The sequence below is a fragment of the Macaca fascicularis genome, chromosome 9 (assembly GCF_037993035.2).
Source record: "Macaca fascicularis isolate 582-1 chromosome 9, T2T-MFA8v1.1".
Classification (NCBI taxonomy): Eukaryota; Metazoa; Chordata; class Mammalia; order Primates; family Cercopithecidae; genus Macaca; species Macaca fascicularis.
The window spans coordinates 20,247,623-20,266,046 of record NC_088383.1 but is presented as its reverse complement, the minus strand read 5'-3'; the positions used below and the strand labels follow the sequence as shown (position 1 = coordinate 20,266,046).

Below are 18,424 nucleotides of genomic sequence, written 5' to 3'. Positions count from 1 at the left end.
ATTTTTTTAAGTTTAAAAAGATCTTATATTTTCTTTATGAAAGTGATAAATTACTAGGTGTTTATGCTATGTCTTTTGCATCTTCTTTCTTCCTTTTCACCTTTCACCATGCAAAAATACCAAACACACACAGATTAGAATGTACCTGTTGGAAGAGGCACTGCCAGTTCTTCTTGCATGGATCCACGGAGTGATAGACAATTTTCTGTAAGCACAATGTCATCAAGTGCAATGTCGCCACGCTGACCTTTCCCAACTCTCCCTTCAAATTTGAGTTGGAAGTCTTCATCACCAAACAGTGACAGTTCTTCCCTCCGCCAAAAATTGCCTTGTTCTACAGTGAGGTTAAGTAGAACCTTCGTTTGGTTTGTGACTGACACCTGCATTAAGGTGAGTGCCCCAATGCCATTTCCATACATGTGATAATGAAAAATAATCTGTAATCAAGAATAGGAATATACATATGATACGATTAGTATAATTAATATATTATTTTCAATTCTATCCCATTGCCCTCTTCTTTATTAACACATTTCTGGAGGAAAATTACACCTATTTATTCTCTTGCTCTGTCTACACTTTAACACTGAGTGAAGTCAGACCAGCCTTGAATCATATGTTGCAATGTATGAGAGACAGCAGAGGAAGAATCAAATATAAATTTAGTAGGAATAAAAGGGCTGAGTTTACGTTCTTTCTGTGACTTCTAAAAGCAAGATTCCTTCATAAACTCTTAGAGCCCATTGTCAAAGGAATACAAGATCATTAAACTGCAATGCATTATATAAAAAGACTTTTCATGATTAAGAAGTAACAGGAACAAAAGAAGATTATTTTTAATCTCATGAAACTTATTTTCTTTTCTTCTTTTGCTTATTCCACTGCCATTTTTGTACTTGAAACACTTTCTCAGTTCTGTAAGATTCTCTGGGCTTCATTTAAATACAGCAAAACCCCAGAACAGTAATTATCCAAATTTTACTTAAAATGCTACCAATGGACTTTTGCAGAGCAGCCTGGGGAGCTCTTCTCTGAATAAAAATTAATAGAAAGTATTTTCAGGGATTAATATTTCAATGTTGCAAAGATGAAATTTACCAGATTTTGAGCAACTGTTACACAGTGGAAAAAGTCAGGAAAAATTCTGGGAAAAGAACAGAACAGCTTAGGAGCAGTAGGAATTCAAAGCCTTTAAAGCTTTTGTCTTGTCATTCGTGTGAATGAGGGAAAACAGTGACAAAAGTGCTCTGCACACAGGAAAAAGACATGTTTGAAACACTAGCAGTCATATAAATCATACTCTACAAGAAGAAAAATGAACACCATTAAATCACATATGCAGTGCATTAATCCAAAAAGGATCAACCAAGAATGGGTGAGCCATGCAGTGACTCTACCCATCTCCCAACTGATTAAATCTTTAAATATTATTCTATGACCCCAAAATACTTGTTCTATGGAACTAACTTTCCCAACATGAGCTCTATGATCATTATAGATTGTCCTGGTACTGGTGAAATTTGGGTACCATGACTCATTTGAGTGAGAAATAAAGTGGCCAGGGGCCAACCTCTCAGACAGCATCCCAGGGCCACCTGTCCAGCACACTTCTGCAAGGACCCCTTGCGGCTATAAAGAGGGTCTTCTCCTTTTGTGTTTGTCTTATTTGTGCAACAAATATGAGGCCTATGTTTTATGTCTCAGTAAATACGTCTGTATCTTCTTCAGGTCATTTGCTGAATGATGCCATCAGTTTAACATGCAAACAGATGCACCAATACCCCTATATCCAGGGGGAACACTGGTGACAACAAAGCCTAACACAGGGTAGTGAGAGTGAATAAAAATCTTCTAAGCATTGGTAGGCCCGGTGGCTCACACCTGTAATCCCTGCACTTTGGGAGGCCAAGGCAGGCGGATCACCTGAGGTCAGGAGTTCAAGACCAGCCAGGCCAACTTGGTGAAACCCTGTCTCTACTAAAAATACAACAACAACAACAATAATAACAACAACAATAACAACAACAAAATAGCTAGGCTTGGTGGACTGTGCCTGCAGTCCCAGCTACTCAGGAGGTTGAGGCAGGAGAATTGCTTGAACCTGGGAGGCAGAGGTTGTAGTGAGCAGAGATCACACCACTGCACTCCAGTCCAGGCAACAAAGTGAGGCTCCATTTCAAAAAGAAAAAAAAACCATTAAGGTCTGATCTATTCTCTTATCACCCTCTATATGCATCCTCCCTACACACTAACCCCCACAAAGAAAAAATAATTGATTATCTCTGCTTGAAAGGTATTCCACAAGGTGAAGGGGCAGAGGTGATTCTCATAAAAATCTGGGAGATCAATCTGCTTACCTGATGAATATATTTTTAATATGGGAGACCCAATATTTCCCAGCACAATCTTTCCTTACATATTCTTATTCAATCTATATCATAAATATTCATAAAATGAACCATTCATCATTAATTTTTTGACATTTCTTCCAGGCATACTTCATTATTCTCACACAGATGTTTAAAACATTGGGGACTCTAGTTCTGGGACAAGGGGAATATAGCAATGGATGAAATCTTAGTTACTACAGTATGAAAAAATATTCACCGGAGATTTTCAGAAGTGTCTCAATAGAAATGCTTAGATGTCAACCTGGAATTTTCATATTTTGTATTTAATATTTAGTTAGGTTTATAAGACTAAAACTAATTTGTGATTTTCAAAATATCTATAGATGTATAAAGCTAAATTTATAGATGTATAGCCAACATACAGAAAATCTGGTATGCTTGGGTTTTATTCCTGAGAAAGTACCAAGTAATCTGGAAGATAGCAAAAACAGATAAAAACTATACTTGATAAAAACTCAATTTTTGCCAAAATAGTTTTGTATGATTTACTTTCATTCTAGACTGCTGACCAAGTTCTATCACTAAAACTCTCATCTGATCATGTCACTTCCCTTGCAGAAAATCTTCACTGTCTGTGTGATAGATGAAATTGCTCTATAAGAGTTAAACTATAAAATCAACTCACGATGAGACAGAAAAACTTTTAAGACAAAGTAAAAGTTTAACATGTATTAATACTGTGGCAGTGCTAAGGTGTTGAAGGCTGTTTGATATGTCTGTCTCCCACGGTTAGGGCTCTGTCAGCTGTGGACACAGGCACGGAGAAGTGTAAGTTGGACCGGGCAGAGTGGCTCACGCCTGTAATCCCAATACTTTGGGAGGTCGAGGTGGGCAGATCACCTGAGGTCAGGAGTTCGAGACCAGCCTGGGCAACATGGTGAAAACCCTGTCTCTACTAAAAATACAAAAATTAGCTGGGATGATGGTGCAAGCCTGTAATCCCAGCTCCTCAGACGACTGAGGCAGGAGAACCACTTGAACCTGGGAGGTGGATGTTGCAGTGAGCTGAGATCATGCCACTGCCCTCCAGTCTGGGCAACAGAGTGAGACTCTGTCGAAGGGCAGGGGAAGAGAAAGGGAAGGGAAGAAAGTTTCTGGATGTAATTTGTTTGCTTTTCAGAGTTCAAACATTGGGGAACACTCTAGTCAAAATTAGACTAGAAATTAGAGACTGCATTTCTTATTGTAAATATATTTATTTCTGTATCCATCTCTTGTAAGCAAGAGATCTCTGAGCACTTGTGATCTCTAAACACTTAATTTGTACTATATGTAAAGCTAAATTCAGTTCTTAGCCTAGCTGACTCAAGTCTTTTATGGAATATAAACAAACAAGCAAACAATAAAAAAGGAAAGTGGAAAACCCCGTAAATACGTAGTTATCGAATGAGGCTGCTGCTTTTCCCAAAGAGCCATACAACCTTATTTATACTTTTAATTATCCACAGATGTTTTTGTGAAATTTTCACAGGCTAATAACCAAGTCATGTTTTATTCCTGCCTATAGAAATTATTCTACTTGTTTTAGGAGTAAGTTCAGGGTCCTTTTTGTTTTGTTTTTCATGAAGACTTACTCAACAATTTTTGTGGTTCTAACTATCTCTAGTATTCATTCTTGTAGATATTTAATTATACACTGACTGTTGTTTAATTCTGTTTCTGTTTGAAAAATTTCCCTAGTTTTAATAAGCACTAAACTTCTTAACAGAAAGCAACTGGTATCTTACTTCTGTATTATACATGGCTGTGAATAACAACCATGGAATTTTCCAATGGTTTCCCAAACTTCAATATCCATGGAATTTATCCATAGGAGAAATTGTTCTAACAGTTATAGCAATCCTTCCCTTTCCTTCTGAACTTCGCTTTTTCCCTCCCTCACATATCCAAAGTTGAATAAATTCAAACTCATCTTTTCTCTGGCCCCAGCCACTCTATTTTCTGTATGTCAATTTATCAACAGTTTCTCACAATAATTCTGTGTTTGGTTGGTTGGTTGGTTTGATTTTCCCCATACCTTGCAGTTTTTGCTTCTCTTACTTATAACTGGACTTGAAATTCTGGCAGCTCTCATGGGCTGCTGAGGGAACAAACTCTTTATAAAGATGTAATGACCAGATGAATTTCCCAAAGTGTGATCTGCCGCTGGCTCTGTGCCTGCTGCAGGGATGCTGCTAGCTTTCAGATTCCAGTCAAAGTCCTCATCTTTCTCCTGCTCCCAGGAACAAAGATCAAATTCGAAATCACAGCGCCCACTGGAGGTACCTGGAAAATATTTCCAAATATATGTTATGGAAAATGGAAATGTACTGACTTTAAAACATGCAATTCAAAATTGCAGTGATCTTGCTGTATCATGTAATATTTGAAACCTTATAATGATATCCTGATAGCAAGATATAAAGAGACCAATTTGGTTTGCTATACACACAGCTACTTCCCTGGCTTCTGTAAGTTCATTTCTCTACAAATCTGGTCCCAGTTTCAAAGTTGATAAACTATTTTAGTATTATACACATTTCCTTCTCTAAATATCTATTTGGTCCATGTAATTTATTTATTCTGTCTTCTCATCTATGCTTCTCAGGTCTTGGTAAGAAATTTATGAAGTTTATTATTCTGCAATACATTTTAGCTTGGGTAATGCTGCCCCGAGCAAAAGTTATCATTAATCATAGTAGTTATTTTATTTTAGAACAGTTCTTTATTTTAGAGAAAATTGTGAAACAGAAAAGTGAGGTAAAAAGGTGTGATAATTTGAATGAGCTTATTGTAATAAGTTGCAGAAATTAAATATGTTAAGTTGCATCAAATACCAAACTATTGCATCAAATACCAAACTATTTCCCAGGTATTTTTTGAAGTATTTTATTACTGTCATTGCTTAAGTTGCTTTATTTTTCCATTTCCAAGATAGTAGAAATTATACAGGAATCTTTTTATCATTCTGCAAGTAAATTATCAGCTGAAAATGGTAGTGAAGATGTTATAAAACTGAGCATTGTGGTATGAAGGTGTCATACCTTATACATTTATATATTTAGGACTTTTGATACTTTTCATTTTTAAGTCAATATTCATGATTCTGCATAAAACCAATGAGGGAGGCCGGGCATGGTGGCCCACACCTGTAATCCTAGCACATTGAGGCTGAGGCAGGTAGATCACCTGAGGTCAGGAGTTCAAGACCGGCCTGGCCAACATGGTGAAATCCCATCTCTACTAAACATACAAAATTAGCTGGGTGTGGTGGCGTGCACTTGTGGTCCCAGCTGCTCAGGAGGCTGAAGCAGAAGAATCACTTGAACCTGGGAGGTAGAGGTTGCAGTGAGCCGAGATCGTGCCACTGCACTCCAGCCTGGGTGACAGAGCAAGACTCCATCTCAAAACAAAAACAAAAGCAAAAAACAAAAAAAAACAGTGAGTAATTTGATCATAAGTAACAAAATGTACTGTTTAGAATTCTTTAATGACAATAATTCTTTATGAAGTTCTTTTTGAAGATTACAACTGCAATAAAAATCTGTAAAATCGTAAGTGAGATAAGTGTCCAAATATTAAAAATACTTGAAAAGAACCTATGGTAGCATGTTGATATATCTTCAGATAAATGTTTCTCTCTTAAATAAACCTCATTTAAACAATTGCTCAAAATTTTTAAGGCAAATGAGGGTAAGAATGACTCTGTCATCAAAACATTCAGGGACTTGCTCTCCAATGCACAAGCCAAAGAAAGGCAAGTAACTCCATAGAAGCTATGGTAATTCCTGGACAAATCATCCACTCTATTTTATTACACACGACTCTTTAAGAATGTCCAAGTTCTGTTGCATGTGGCATCAAAACAGTGAGGTTTTTGTTTGTTTGTTTCTGTATGGATACCTTCTTACAGTTACCCCAAGTCAGATAAAATTGTCTCAATGTGCAAAACAAACCCTAAACTCTTTGTAGTTTATAAGGTGGAGAATATGAAAACATATGAGGCTGGGTGCAGTGGTTCACCCCTGTAATCACAACATTTTAGGAGGCCAAGGTGAGAGGATCACATGAGGCCAGTTCAAGACCATCCTGGCCAACATAGTGAGACTCTGTCTCTACAAATAGTTAAATTTTAAGAATTAAAAATTAAAAAAGAAAACATACAAGTTTTACCATTGTTTCTATGCCATTTGGGGATATATAAGAAAATACTAAAATAAAATATAAGCTAACTTTATTACACCTCTGAGCAAGGAACTTACACAATAAAGAAAAAGGGCTTAAAATAAGCACTTTCAGCTTTTGAAAGAACTAAAGACATTGCTTTAAGAAAACATCAAGACTGATAATTTGTTTTTGTAAATTGTTTACCAATCAAGATAATACACATTTGTAATGTCTTCAAGGATAGAGATAAATTTTCTGTCATAATTTATGTCATCAAATCAACAGAATGCCTTTTTAAAATCTAATAGCTAATTCAGTTTTCAAATGTCATTTGAAACATATTTTGTAATTTATTTTGTTCCTAGAATAGACTGTAATACTTATAACCTATTGTAGTGTAGAATACTGAAGTTCTAAGTATCCTTTCAAAGGACTGGGGAGTAGATGTCAGGAAAATAATAATGAACTCCAACGCAGCATCTAGTTTAAGAATATGAACCGCTGTCTTGGTTCAGAACTATAAAATGAAATAAATAATTCAGTTGCCTTGTGTTGGAAAATTTAGCAGCCTCTGAGAAACAGATTAGCATATAGAGCAGCATCTGGAGAGGCCATTCATATAAGAAAATAATGTGTGCTGCTGAAAAACAGATTTGATATTTTTATTCATGTAAACACTGTTACATGGATCTTTACAATGTAAATCATATTTTTCTTTTGATCTTTTCCCTCGTTTTGAAGTTATATTTTCTTGGAAAGTTTATTTCTAATATACCAGTGGGGAAAATAAAATAAGTAAAAATAAGTTGTTTGCATTTCACATCACTATGATGAGGGGGAACAACTTATAATTTCATATCCTATTATTTCCCATAGGTACCAGGTAAAAAACATAACATAGTCTTGAGAACTGATGCCAATTCCTGGCATTTCTGGTGCAGTTAATGCCAATATCAGACAGCTGTGCCATCAGGAAGACAATGAACACCTTTGTCTACAGCTGTGTCATCAATCAAACTAGTTTCTACCTTTCTAAATCCTATAATTTGTCCATTGATGAATATCACTATAGGTATAAAATATGTCTTATTTGAAAAGGCATATTTGGAAGGAACATAACATAATTCCTTTTAAGGTCCTACCATCAAACTCAAAAAATTAAAATCTTACCATTATATTCATGTATTCATTCAATATAAAATTACTGAGCATATTCTATAAACAAAGCACATTGAGGAAAATAGGAAAAGAGGGGTACTGGGTATGAAATATGATGTGTTCCAGGTCCTGAAACATTCTCTTTATATCTGTCATTTCATTTAATCCTCACTTTGTCTCTATATAATAGTTATTATTCTTATTTTGGTTGATGAGAAAGTTGAAGTTCAGAATTAAACTTTGCTTTGCATTCCACTGTAAGTAGCAGAGCTGAAGGAGGATACAACACACAGCTCCTTTAGTACTACTCCCTTTGATAATGTGGGATGTAGCAGTTAGGGGTGAGAGTTAAAATAGAACAAATTTACAAATACAATGGGATAAGAAAGTACATGTATGAATAGAAAACATTCTCTAAGAGACTCCTGCCTCTGTGAGCCGGGTAGCAACATGAAGACAGCAGTCATTCAATTCAGTGTGATTATTCTTGAGGTATTGTGGCATGATGTAGTTCATCGCTTCTTTAACTGTTCTTCTGAATATGAATGTCCTACAGGTGTCAATTTGTCATTCAAAGGAAGAAGATTCTGCATTCAAATGAATGGGATCAATTCTATAAATTTTGTCTTTGAAAGATTTTAAAAGATGCTAGTATATTAAAGGCTCTGAGAATTCCCACAATACGCAGACTATTTCTTTAGGCAAGAGAGGATATTCCCAATGTATTTGACTAAGGAACATTTTTACCTTTGGCAGAACTATTAACATATTGTAGAATAGTATGCTTATGATACGGGACAAGACTTTCAAATCCTGATATTAAGACAAACAAGCAAAAGGCATAATTAGAGAAGCTGGGTATTAGTTTCCTATGGCTGCATACGAAAATATCACAAACTGGGTGGCTTAAATCAACAGAAATTTTTTGTCTGACTCCATTTTCAGGCTGGAAGTCTGAAATGAAGGTGTTGGCAGCATCATGCTCTCTCTGATGGCTACATAGGAGGCCTTTCTTTCCTTGTCTCTTCATAGCTGCTGGTAGCTATGGGCCATCTTAGTGTTCCTTGGCTTGTAGATGAATCACATCAATCACCTGTCATTCTCCCTGTCTGTTTTCACATCATCTTCTCTCTGTGTCCAATTTTCCCTCTTCTTATAAGGACACCAGTCATTGAATTAGGACCCACCTTTATCCAGCAGGACTGTATTTCAACTAGATGACATCTGCAAAAGTCCTATTTCCAAATAAGGTCGCATTCTGAGATTCCAGGTGACCATGAGTTTAAAATTCCAGGTGACCAGGTGTAACTAAATTTTCAGTGGACATTATACAACCCAGTTACTTAAATGTTTACTTTTTCAAAGGTAAATCTCTTGGGCTTTTGTGCTCTGTAATCATATCATTCAAAAATAATTATAATGTGGCTATCCTTTGTTTCATTTCATGTGTTAAATATTGACCAGGACCACAAAGATAATATTAAACAGTAATACTAATAGTAGATATTTTGACATGTTCTTGATTTTAATGTAAGTATTTTCACTCTTTCCTACATTAATTTGATAGAACACCTTTAATGTCTTAAAAATAATCATACGCATGCTCTGCATAGCGTAAGAAACGGCTGCTTAATTTAAACAATAATTTTCAGCATCTATCAGCTTGCTATTATTTTCTTCAGTAATGTGGGTACATTGACATATTATGACATCAAAATACACTTAAAATGTTATAAGATCTTCATCTCAAATTGCATGATATATTACTATGTATATACTACATGTATTATGATGAATTTAGTTTGCTAGCATTTTAAGCTTTTCTGCATGTATATTCACAGGGCGTTTGAATATCACTCGTCTGATTTTTGGAGGCTTCATAATCAGTGATATATTAGCTTAATAAAATAAATTCTACCTTTTCATATGGTTGAAATAGTTTCTTTGGGCATTATTAGTTCATTAAAATTTGGTAGAACTCCATAGTATCTACCCCAGGAGAAAGAACTGGAGGACATTTGTTGATAACTTATTTGATAGTTAATGGTCTTTTCAGGTTTTTTACTTTATTAGTTAATTTGGTTATTTTTCCCCTAGAAAAGTAACTATTTCATTGACATTTGCAAATTAGCACAGAGTTATTGGTCTCTATATCCTTTTTATGTCTCCTTTAGCAAAACTACATTTATTTGTATCTTTCTTCCTTTTTTAAATTAAAAATTAGTAAAAGTTTATCTACTACCTCTATTTTTAAAAATAACAGTCTTGGACTTATCATTTGAATTTTTTTTTCAAGTTAGCATTTCTCATTTTCTTAACAAAATTTTTGCAACCTTTTATTCTGAAATAGTTTCAAACTTGCACAAAAGTTGCAATAATAATAAAAATATCTTTCATCTACCCTTTAACCAAGTTCACAAATGTTTATATTTTCCTATTTCTATCTAAATTCATGTGTATGTGGATACACAGGCACACCTCTAATGTATTGCTCTGTCAATTCCGGGCCATTACAAAAAAGTAAATACCACAATAAAGCAAATCACATGAAATTTTGGGTTTCTCAGTGCATATAAAAGTTTTGCTTACACTATACTACAGTGTACTAAAAGTAACATTACGTCTAAAAAGTGTAAATGCCTTAGTTAAAAATAATTTATTCCTAAAAAATGCTATCATCTGAACATTTAGTGAATCACAATGCTTTTGCAGATGGAAGATATTGCCTTAATGTTGATGGTTGCCGAATGGTCAAGATGGTGGTTGCTGAAGGTGGCTGCTAAGTTGGCTACTGTAGCAATTTCTTAAAATAAGAAAACAAGTTTGCTTGAAATAAGTTTGCTACATTGGTTGACTCTTCACTAAAGATTCTCTGTAGCAGGTATAGCCGTTTGTTTTGTTTGTTTAGACATATCTTCAGGCTCCACTTCTAATTCGAGTTCTTTTGCTGTTTCCACCACATCTGTGTTACTTCCTGCACTGAAATCTTGAAGCCCTCAAAGTCATCCATGAAGATTAAAATCAACTTCTTTCATACTCCTGTTAATGTTAGCATTTTGACCTTCTGCCATGAATCACAAATGTTCTTAATGGCATCTAGAATGGTGAATCCTTTCCAGAAGGTTTTTGATTTACTTTGTCCAGATCCATGAAAAGAATCACCCCCTATGGCAGTTGTTGCCTCATAAAATGTATTTCTTAAATAGTAAAACCTGAAAGTCAAAATTACTCCTTGATTCATGGACAACAAAATTAATATTGTGTTAGTAGGCAAGAAAGCAACATCAAACTCCCTTTATATCTCCATCAGAGCTCTTGGGAGATCAGGTGTATTGTCAGTAAGCGGTAATATTTTGACAGGATTTTTCTTTTTCTGAGCTGTAAATGTGAACAGTGGGCTTCAGTAAACCATGCTATAAACAGATGTGCCGTCATCCAGGCTTTGTTGTTCCATTTAGAGAGCATACTCAAAATTCACACTGGGAAAATATGGAAACGTGGATTCATATTAGGAAAAACATTATTACAACGGGGGAACCTGACAGTTGAAACGGCCTTTGGTATGAGTCAATGTACTCTCTCTTATGAAAATGTTGAAGCAAGAATTAGGTGACTTCCCTCCACCTCCATTGTCAGCCAGGTCACGGAAGTTACAGAAATGATTCCTTTATTGGTTGGTGTTGCATTTGATCAATTAATTTAACAATGTAACAGATGTTGGGGCTGGTTCATCAATAAGCATGTCCTAATGGAGTTCTGTCGCATTTTTAATAGAATGGGGTAAGTGCTAGGATGGAGATGGAAAAGTTATGATTAATTGTAATTGAGTACAATAAACACTATACAAAAGTCGAAATGTTGAATCCCCATTTCAATGAGCTTAAACTAAGAAAGACTTAAAACCTGCTGGGCATGGTGGCTCTTGCCTGTAATCCCAGCATTTTGGGAAGCCGAGGTGGGTGGATCGCTTGAGGCCAGGAGTTTGAGACCAGCCTAGGCAACAGGTTGAAACTCCATCTCTACTAAAAATACAAAAATTAGTCAGGTATGGTGGCACACGCCTGTTGTCTCAGCTACTCAGGAGGCTAAGGCACCAGAATCACTGGAACCCAGGAGGCAGAGGTTGCAGTGAGCCAAGATCTTGCCACTGTACTCTAGCATGGGCAACAGAGTGAGTTCCTATCTCAAGAAAAAGAAAGAAGGGAGGAAGGGAGGAAGGAAGGAAGGAAGGGAGGGAGGAAGGAAGGAAGGAAGGAAGGGAGGGAGGGAGGGAGGCAGGGAGGGAGGAAGGAAGGAAGGAAGGAAGGGAGGGAGGGAGGGAGGGAGGGAGGAAGGAAGGAAGGAAGGGAGGAAGGGAGGAAAGGAGGGAGGGAGGGAGGGAGGGAGGGAGGGAGGGAGGGAGGAAGGAAGGAAAGAACGGAGGGAGGGAGGGAGGGAGGGAGGGAGGGACGGAGGGACGGACGGACGGACAGAGGTTGGTTAAAAACCATCTTTATTTTCCGAAGGCACAACTGTCCACAAAGAAAATCTAAGGAGTGTACTGGGAAGGAGGGAGGGAGGAAAGGAGGGAGAGAGGGAGGGAGAGAGGGAGGGAGAGAGGGAGGGAGGAAGGGAGGGAGGGATGGAAAGACTTAAAAGCCGTTACGATTTTCTGAAAGCATGACTGTCCACAAAGAAAATCTACAAAACTCTGATAGCTAATAAATGAGTCAGCAAGGTCACAGGACACAAGATTGACATACCATATTACTTAAGGAAAATTAAATAATTAAATTTTATTTCTGAATCCTAGAAATGAAGACAGAAATAAAAATTAAAATACCATTTATAATCCTTCAAAAAATGAAACAAGTGTAAATATTGTAAGACATACATAGAATTTGTATGCTGAAAACCACGAAATACTGATGAGAGAAATCAAAGATCTAAATAATGGGGAGAAACCTACTGTGCTGATGATTGGAAAACTCAATACATTAAAATTATGACTTCTCCCCAAATTGACGTTATTAAATGCAATTTTTATCAAAGTTCCATCAAAATAATTTATAGCTATATATTTTTATAAGATTTATATAGAACATCAATGGAACTAGAATAACTAAAACAATTTTGTACAAGAAGAATGCATTAGAAGGAATTAATCTAACTGATTTCAAGATTCATGACACAGCTTTTTTGATTTACTTCGTCCAGATCCATCAAAGAAATCACCCCCATGGCAGTTGTTGCCTTATAAAATGTATTTCTTAAATAGTAAAACCTGAAAGTCAAAATTACTCCTTGATTCATGGACAACAAAATTAATATTGGGTTAGTAGGCAGGAAAGCAACATCAAACTCCCTTTATATCTCCATCAGAGCTATCCAGACTGTCTTGTACTACTGGAGGAATAGATACCTGGATCAATAGAACAGAAAAGAACCCAGAATTAGCTCCATGTAAGTACAACTAAGTTTTGACAAAGGTACAAAAACAATTAAACAAAAGTAGAACAGTCTCATTAACGATGCTGGAGTAGTTGGTTATAGGCAAATATACAAATAAAGAAACTGTGACCAAAATTTGACACTTTATACAAAAATTAACAAAATGATTCATAACCTTAAATGTAAAATGTAATACCATACAACTTTTTAAAGAACCCAAAGGAGAAAATCAGGGACCTAGGACTTGGTGAAATATTCTTAGATGTGATATCAAAAGCATGATCTCAAAGAGGAAAGATCAATACATTGAACTTCATCAACATTAAAAATGTTTGCTCTGCAAATGATCCTGTTAAGAGAACAAAAAAGACAACCTAAAGCTGGGGAGAAAATATTTGCCATTCATATATCTGTTAAAAGACTTATACCAATAATGTATAAAGAATTCTCAAAACTCAACAGTTAAAAAAAGCCTGATTCGAGAATGGGCTAAAGAGATATTTCAGCCAAGAGGATATATGGATTATAAACAAGCACAGGAAATAATATTCAACATTGCTAGCTAATAAGGAAGTGCAAATTAAGACCATGATGAGATATCACTCCTCACTTATAAGAAGGGTAATGTAAAAACAAAATAGTAACACCATTAAATGTTCACAAGGTCATGGCAAAACTTGTTCTTGTGTACATTACTGGTGGTAGTGTGACACGAGGCAATCACTCTGGAAAATAGCACCAGGGTATGTTACCTCCATAGCATGAAACATGACTAAACAACACAGAGGAAAACCTGATTTATACATACAACAACTTTGATGGATCTCAAGAGGATGACACTGAGAGAAAGAAGATCTTTGAGACCTATTCTCAAAGGTCACATCCTGTATAGTTCCATTTATACAACGTTCTCAAAATGATAAAGCAAAGAGATATAAAACAAAGTAGTGGCTTCCTGAGTTTAGAGATGATGGGAATGACTTTGACTGTAAAGAAGTAGCTCAAGGAAGATCTTTGTAAAGATGGAGTATCTTGATTGTGGCAATGATGCTTTACATAAATTTATGCATGTAATGAAATGCTGCAGACTTTCAAACATTGAGCCAATATTAGTTTCCAGGTTTTAATATTGGACCATAGTTATATAACCACCGAGGGAAAAATGCATGAAGGGTATCTTTGAGCTTTTGAACTTTTTTTTTTTTTACTGAGTCTCGCTCTGTCGCCCTGGGTGGCGTGATCTCGGCTCACTGTAACCTTTGCCACCTGGGTTCACGCCATTCTCCTGCCTCAGCCTCCCGAGTAGCTGGGACTACAGGCACCCGCCACCACATGCGGCTAATTTTTTTGTATTTTTAGTAGAGACGGGGTTTCATTGTGTTAGCCAGGATGGTCTCGATCTCCTGACCTCGTGATCTGCCCGCCTCGGCCTCCCAAAGTGCTGGGATTACAGGCATAAGCCACCGCGCCCGGCCTCTCTTTGAACTTTCTATGAATTCATAAATATTTCAAAATTAAAGGCTAAAATATTAATATAAATTGCTGATTATCATTAGGAATTTATGATAGAGTGGTTTCCAGTGTATTTTGTTATTCTGTGAAGTAATAATCATAAATACATTAAACAAATATTTTCACACTGTGATATACAGAATGACTGTACTACAAAGCATATTTGTGTTCCTACAAAGAAAAAGGCAGTTTTGAGGATAAATAATTTAGAAAAGCCCTATGTGCATCAACCTTTTGAAAATCATAAGGCACATTATATATCAAACATTTGGAAAATATGGATTATCTCATGAGTGATTCAGAGAGGTCCTTCACATATAATTTTTTCTTCTCTGTCGACGACCTGGGTTTATAATCTGGAAAATATTATCCTAACACTTGCCACTTAAGACACTGTGATAGTAAGAGGAGGGACCACTGTTGGTAATTTTGGAAAGACGATGAATGTGGTCTTAGCTCCCGTCACTCAGCTGCAGCCGGATCTAATGAATTCCTCAAGGTCAGGACAGCGGATCCTTCCCAGAAAGCCTGCCTTAATAACATCATGATATCTGACCTACTTTCCAACATAATTTCTCAAAGAAAACAAAAGCTATTCTCAGTCCATGCTTAATAACAACTCTGAAAACACACTGGTTGTTTTCAAAGCAGTGTGTTACTTTTATGAAAACCTACGTTGGGATTAGTATTTATATATGACCAAATTATCTTCATTTCACCCCTCCAAAAATACTTGGCACTTTCTCTAACTCTCAAGAAATGCAAATGCTTATTTATGTATCTCTTTTACTATACAAGAAGCTCTACAATTATTCAGACCATATCTTGTTTTTCTTTGTTTTTGCCCTAGGGCCACTTCTGTTGGGGGTGCCTAATGTTTACCAAATAAATAAATGAAAAGGAAATCTGGTAGTAATATGTCAGATAATGTGAGTGTTAATTATAAAATGCTTTCTTAGATTTTAAATGGTTATTGACTAAGAACGAAGTAATTACCCAGGTCAGTGGTTTTCAGTATCCAGGATAATGCACACTGGTGTACTCCCTAGCCCAGAGGCAGTGTACACTGTGAAATTCATTTTTGCCACAACTGAACACTAATTATGAAAACATAAAAAGTTTCAGATGGAACGTCGACCTTACTATAATAAATAAATAATACATGTAACATAACCTCACTGCAAAACTAACAATTACACCTTAAAATCATAATCCCTTCTCCACCAGAATTCATCTGTTTCCTTGGAAATTAGAGAATGCTATATAGTCATATGCCATAACAATTAAAAGAGGGCAGTCAAGATGTAAACACATCAACTCAAAAAACTAAGTAAATAAAAGCATCCTGAGGGATAAAGTGGGTAGTGAAATTCTCCTTATGCATTTATAGAACCCAAAGGACACTGTTATTGACATAGTGATGACATAAAAGGGGCTGTTTTAATTATTCTTGGCTTTTAAAATATTTCATTGATTTTTTAAATTCCTTCAATTACATCATATATCCTTTGGCTTGATTCATCATTTTTCATTCTTTGGTCAAATATTAATTTCTCAATGAGAATTTCTATAAGTGCCTATTTAAAATTGTAAGCCACCACCCCAAGCATTTTGCTTTACTTTTCCGTACTTTTTGCTGGACCACTAATCACTGTAATGTGTGTGTGTGTGTGTGTGTGTGTGTGTGTGTGTGTGTGTGTGTGTGTATAAATACAGATACATGTATGTGTATATGTGTGTGTGTGTGTATATATATAGTGTTAATTTACTTATTTTCTTTGATGTTTGTGTCCCACCCACCACCAACAGTCAGAATGGAAACTCCATGACAGCAGGACATATATATGTATTGTTCATTTCATTACTCCAAGAAATTAGAAAAAATACCAAAAATATCATAATAAACACTTGCTGAATGAATGCTCATTTTTACAAGTTTCTCAAAATCTTCAATAAGTTATATTAGAAGGCAAACACACGTATATGAACTATGTCTTGACTTGAATATATTTCAGTCTATTCAATTAATAAAACCAGAGAGAAAGTGGTAAAAAATATAGAAAGAAAGATGTACAAAATAAAACACAAATTATTGCTAATGGTTAAAAAATATCGAATATTAAAACCAACAGATATTTGCTTATGTTGACAAGGAACTAAAGAGTACAATAACAGCTCCCTCTTCCACCAGAAAGCTTTGTGAAATTGTTGTATTATCGAGAGCAACACTTTTCAAATTTTAATACACATATGAATCACCTGAGGAACTTGCTAACAAGAAGTTTATGATTTCGTGAGTCTCAGATGGGGCCTCAATGCTAGCAAAGATGCTGATGCTCTCTAGACCAAAATCTGATTGGAAGTAAGTTTAATTCTTTAGCAATATTTAATTTTGCTCTGCTATGACGTAAAAAGTAATAATATTTTGAGGCACATTTCATCCAGTGGAAAATAACCTGTGTTTAAACATATCTGTAATAATTGTGAAAGACTGCTAGTAAGTGACTGAGTATAAGAGTTTGGTTGATTTTTTTTTTTAATGTTCTTTCCCCTCATCCTCCCAATCTAGGCAGAGTACACTTTTCTATCCCATTGATTTTGGAAATGGATTTGTGACTTTCTATGGCCAATGAAATATTTAGAGACATGACACAGGCAGAGAATAAACATTTACTTTCATGTCTGGATTTGTGCCTTTTTCCTTCTATTTTCTGCTCAAAGAACATGACTTACGTAGCTGCTGGCTCAGGCATGAACTCCACCCACACCTTACAACTAAGCCCTGCTAAGGTTAACCCAAATCACAGAACCTTTTGGGAGTGTTAATGGGTACAAAAAAAAAAGTTAGAAAGAATGAATAAGACCTACTATTTCATAGCACATCAAATTGACGATAGTCAATGATAAATTAATTTTACATTTTAAAATAGGCAAAAGAGTGTAAATAGATTGTAACACATAGGATAAATGTTTGAGAAGGTGGATACCCCATTCTCTGGAATCTGATTATTTTTCATGGCATGCCTGAATCAAAACATCTTATGTAACCCATAGATATAGACACCTACTATGAAATGGTTTGGATCTTTATCCCCACCCAAATGTCATCTCAAATTGTAATCTCCATGTGTCAGAGAGGGACCTGGAGGGAGGTAATTAGATCATGAGGACAGTTTCCCCCATGCTGTTCTTATGATAGTGAGCGAGTTCTCAGGAGATCTAATGGTTTAAAAGTAAAGCACTCACTCTCTCGCTCTCTCTCTCCTGCTTCCATGGAAGACATTCCTTGCTTCCCCTACACTTTCCACTGTAATTGTCAGTTTCCTGAGGCCTCCCCAGCCATGTGGAACTGTAAGTCAGTTAAACCTCTTTTATTTATAAATTACCCAGTCTCAAATATGTCTTTATAGCAGTGTGAGAATGAACTAATATAACACATACTATGTACCTACAAAATTTAGAAATTTAAAAGTTAAGAAAACAAATCATAGAACCTCACCATTACAGGGTGAAAATAAGAAACGGTTTTTAAATTGACAATGATTTTTGCTGTAGATTGTTACACAGCATTATCATGATACAGATAACTTATACAGAAATTAGTACTTTAATGGAGTGCTGACATAAAAATTACCTAAAATTTGTAGCAATGACCAGGATGGCAGGCAATAAAGGAATTGTTACAGGAGACTGAAAAAATTGAGATTTATATTATGTAACATCAAAACATTTGATAAACCTAGTGCCCAAGATATTGTGGAAAGCTG

At 35.8% G+C, this 18,424-nt stretch overlaps 1 protein-coding gene across 1 annotated transcript in view; it reads right to left on the bottom strand.

The window, feature by feature from the left end:
- The window catches only part of MALRD1 (MAM and LDL receptor class A domain containing 1), a 673,535-nt gene that overhangs the window by 363,873 nt on the left and 291,238 nt on the right, over positions 1–18,424 (bottom strand). Inside the window, exons 26-27 of the mRNA XM_074000837.1 lie at positions 4,429–4,676; positions 146–437 (exon numbers count right to left, since the gene is read on the bottom strand). Of these exons, the coding sequence (XP_073856938.1) occupies positions 146–437; positions 4,429–4,676 (540 nt within the window). The remainder of the gene's footprint in view (positions 1–145; positions 438–4,428; positions 4,677–18,424) is intronic.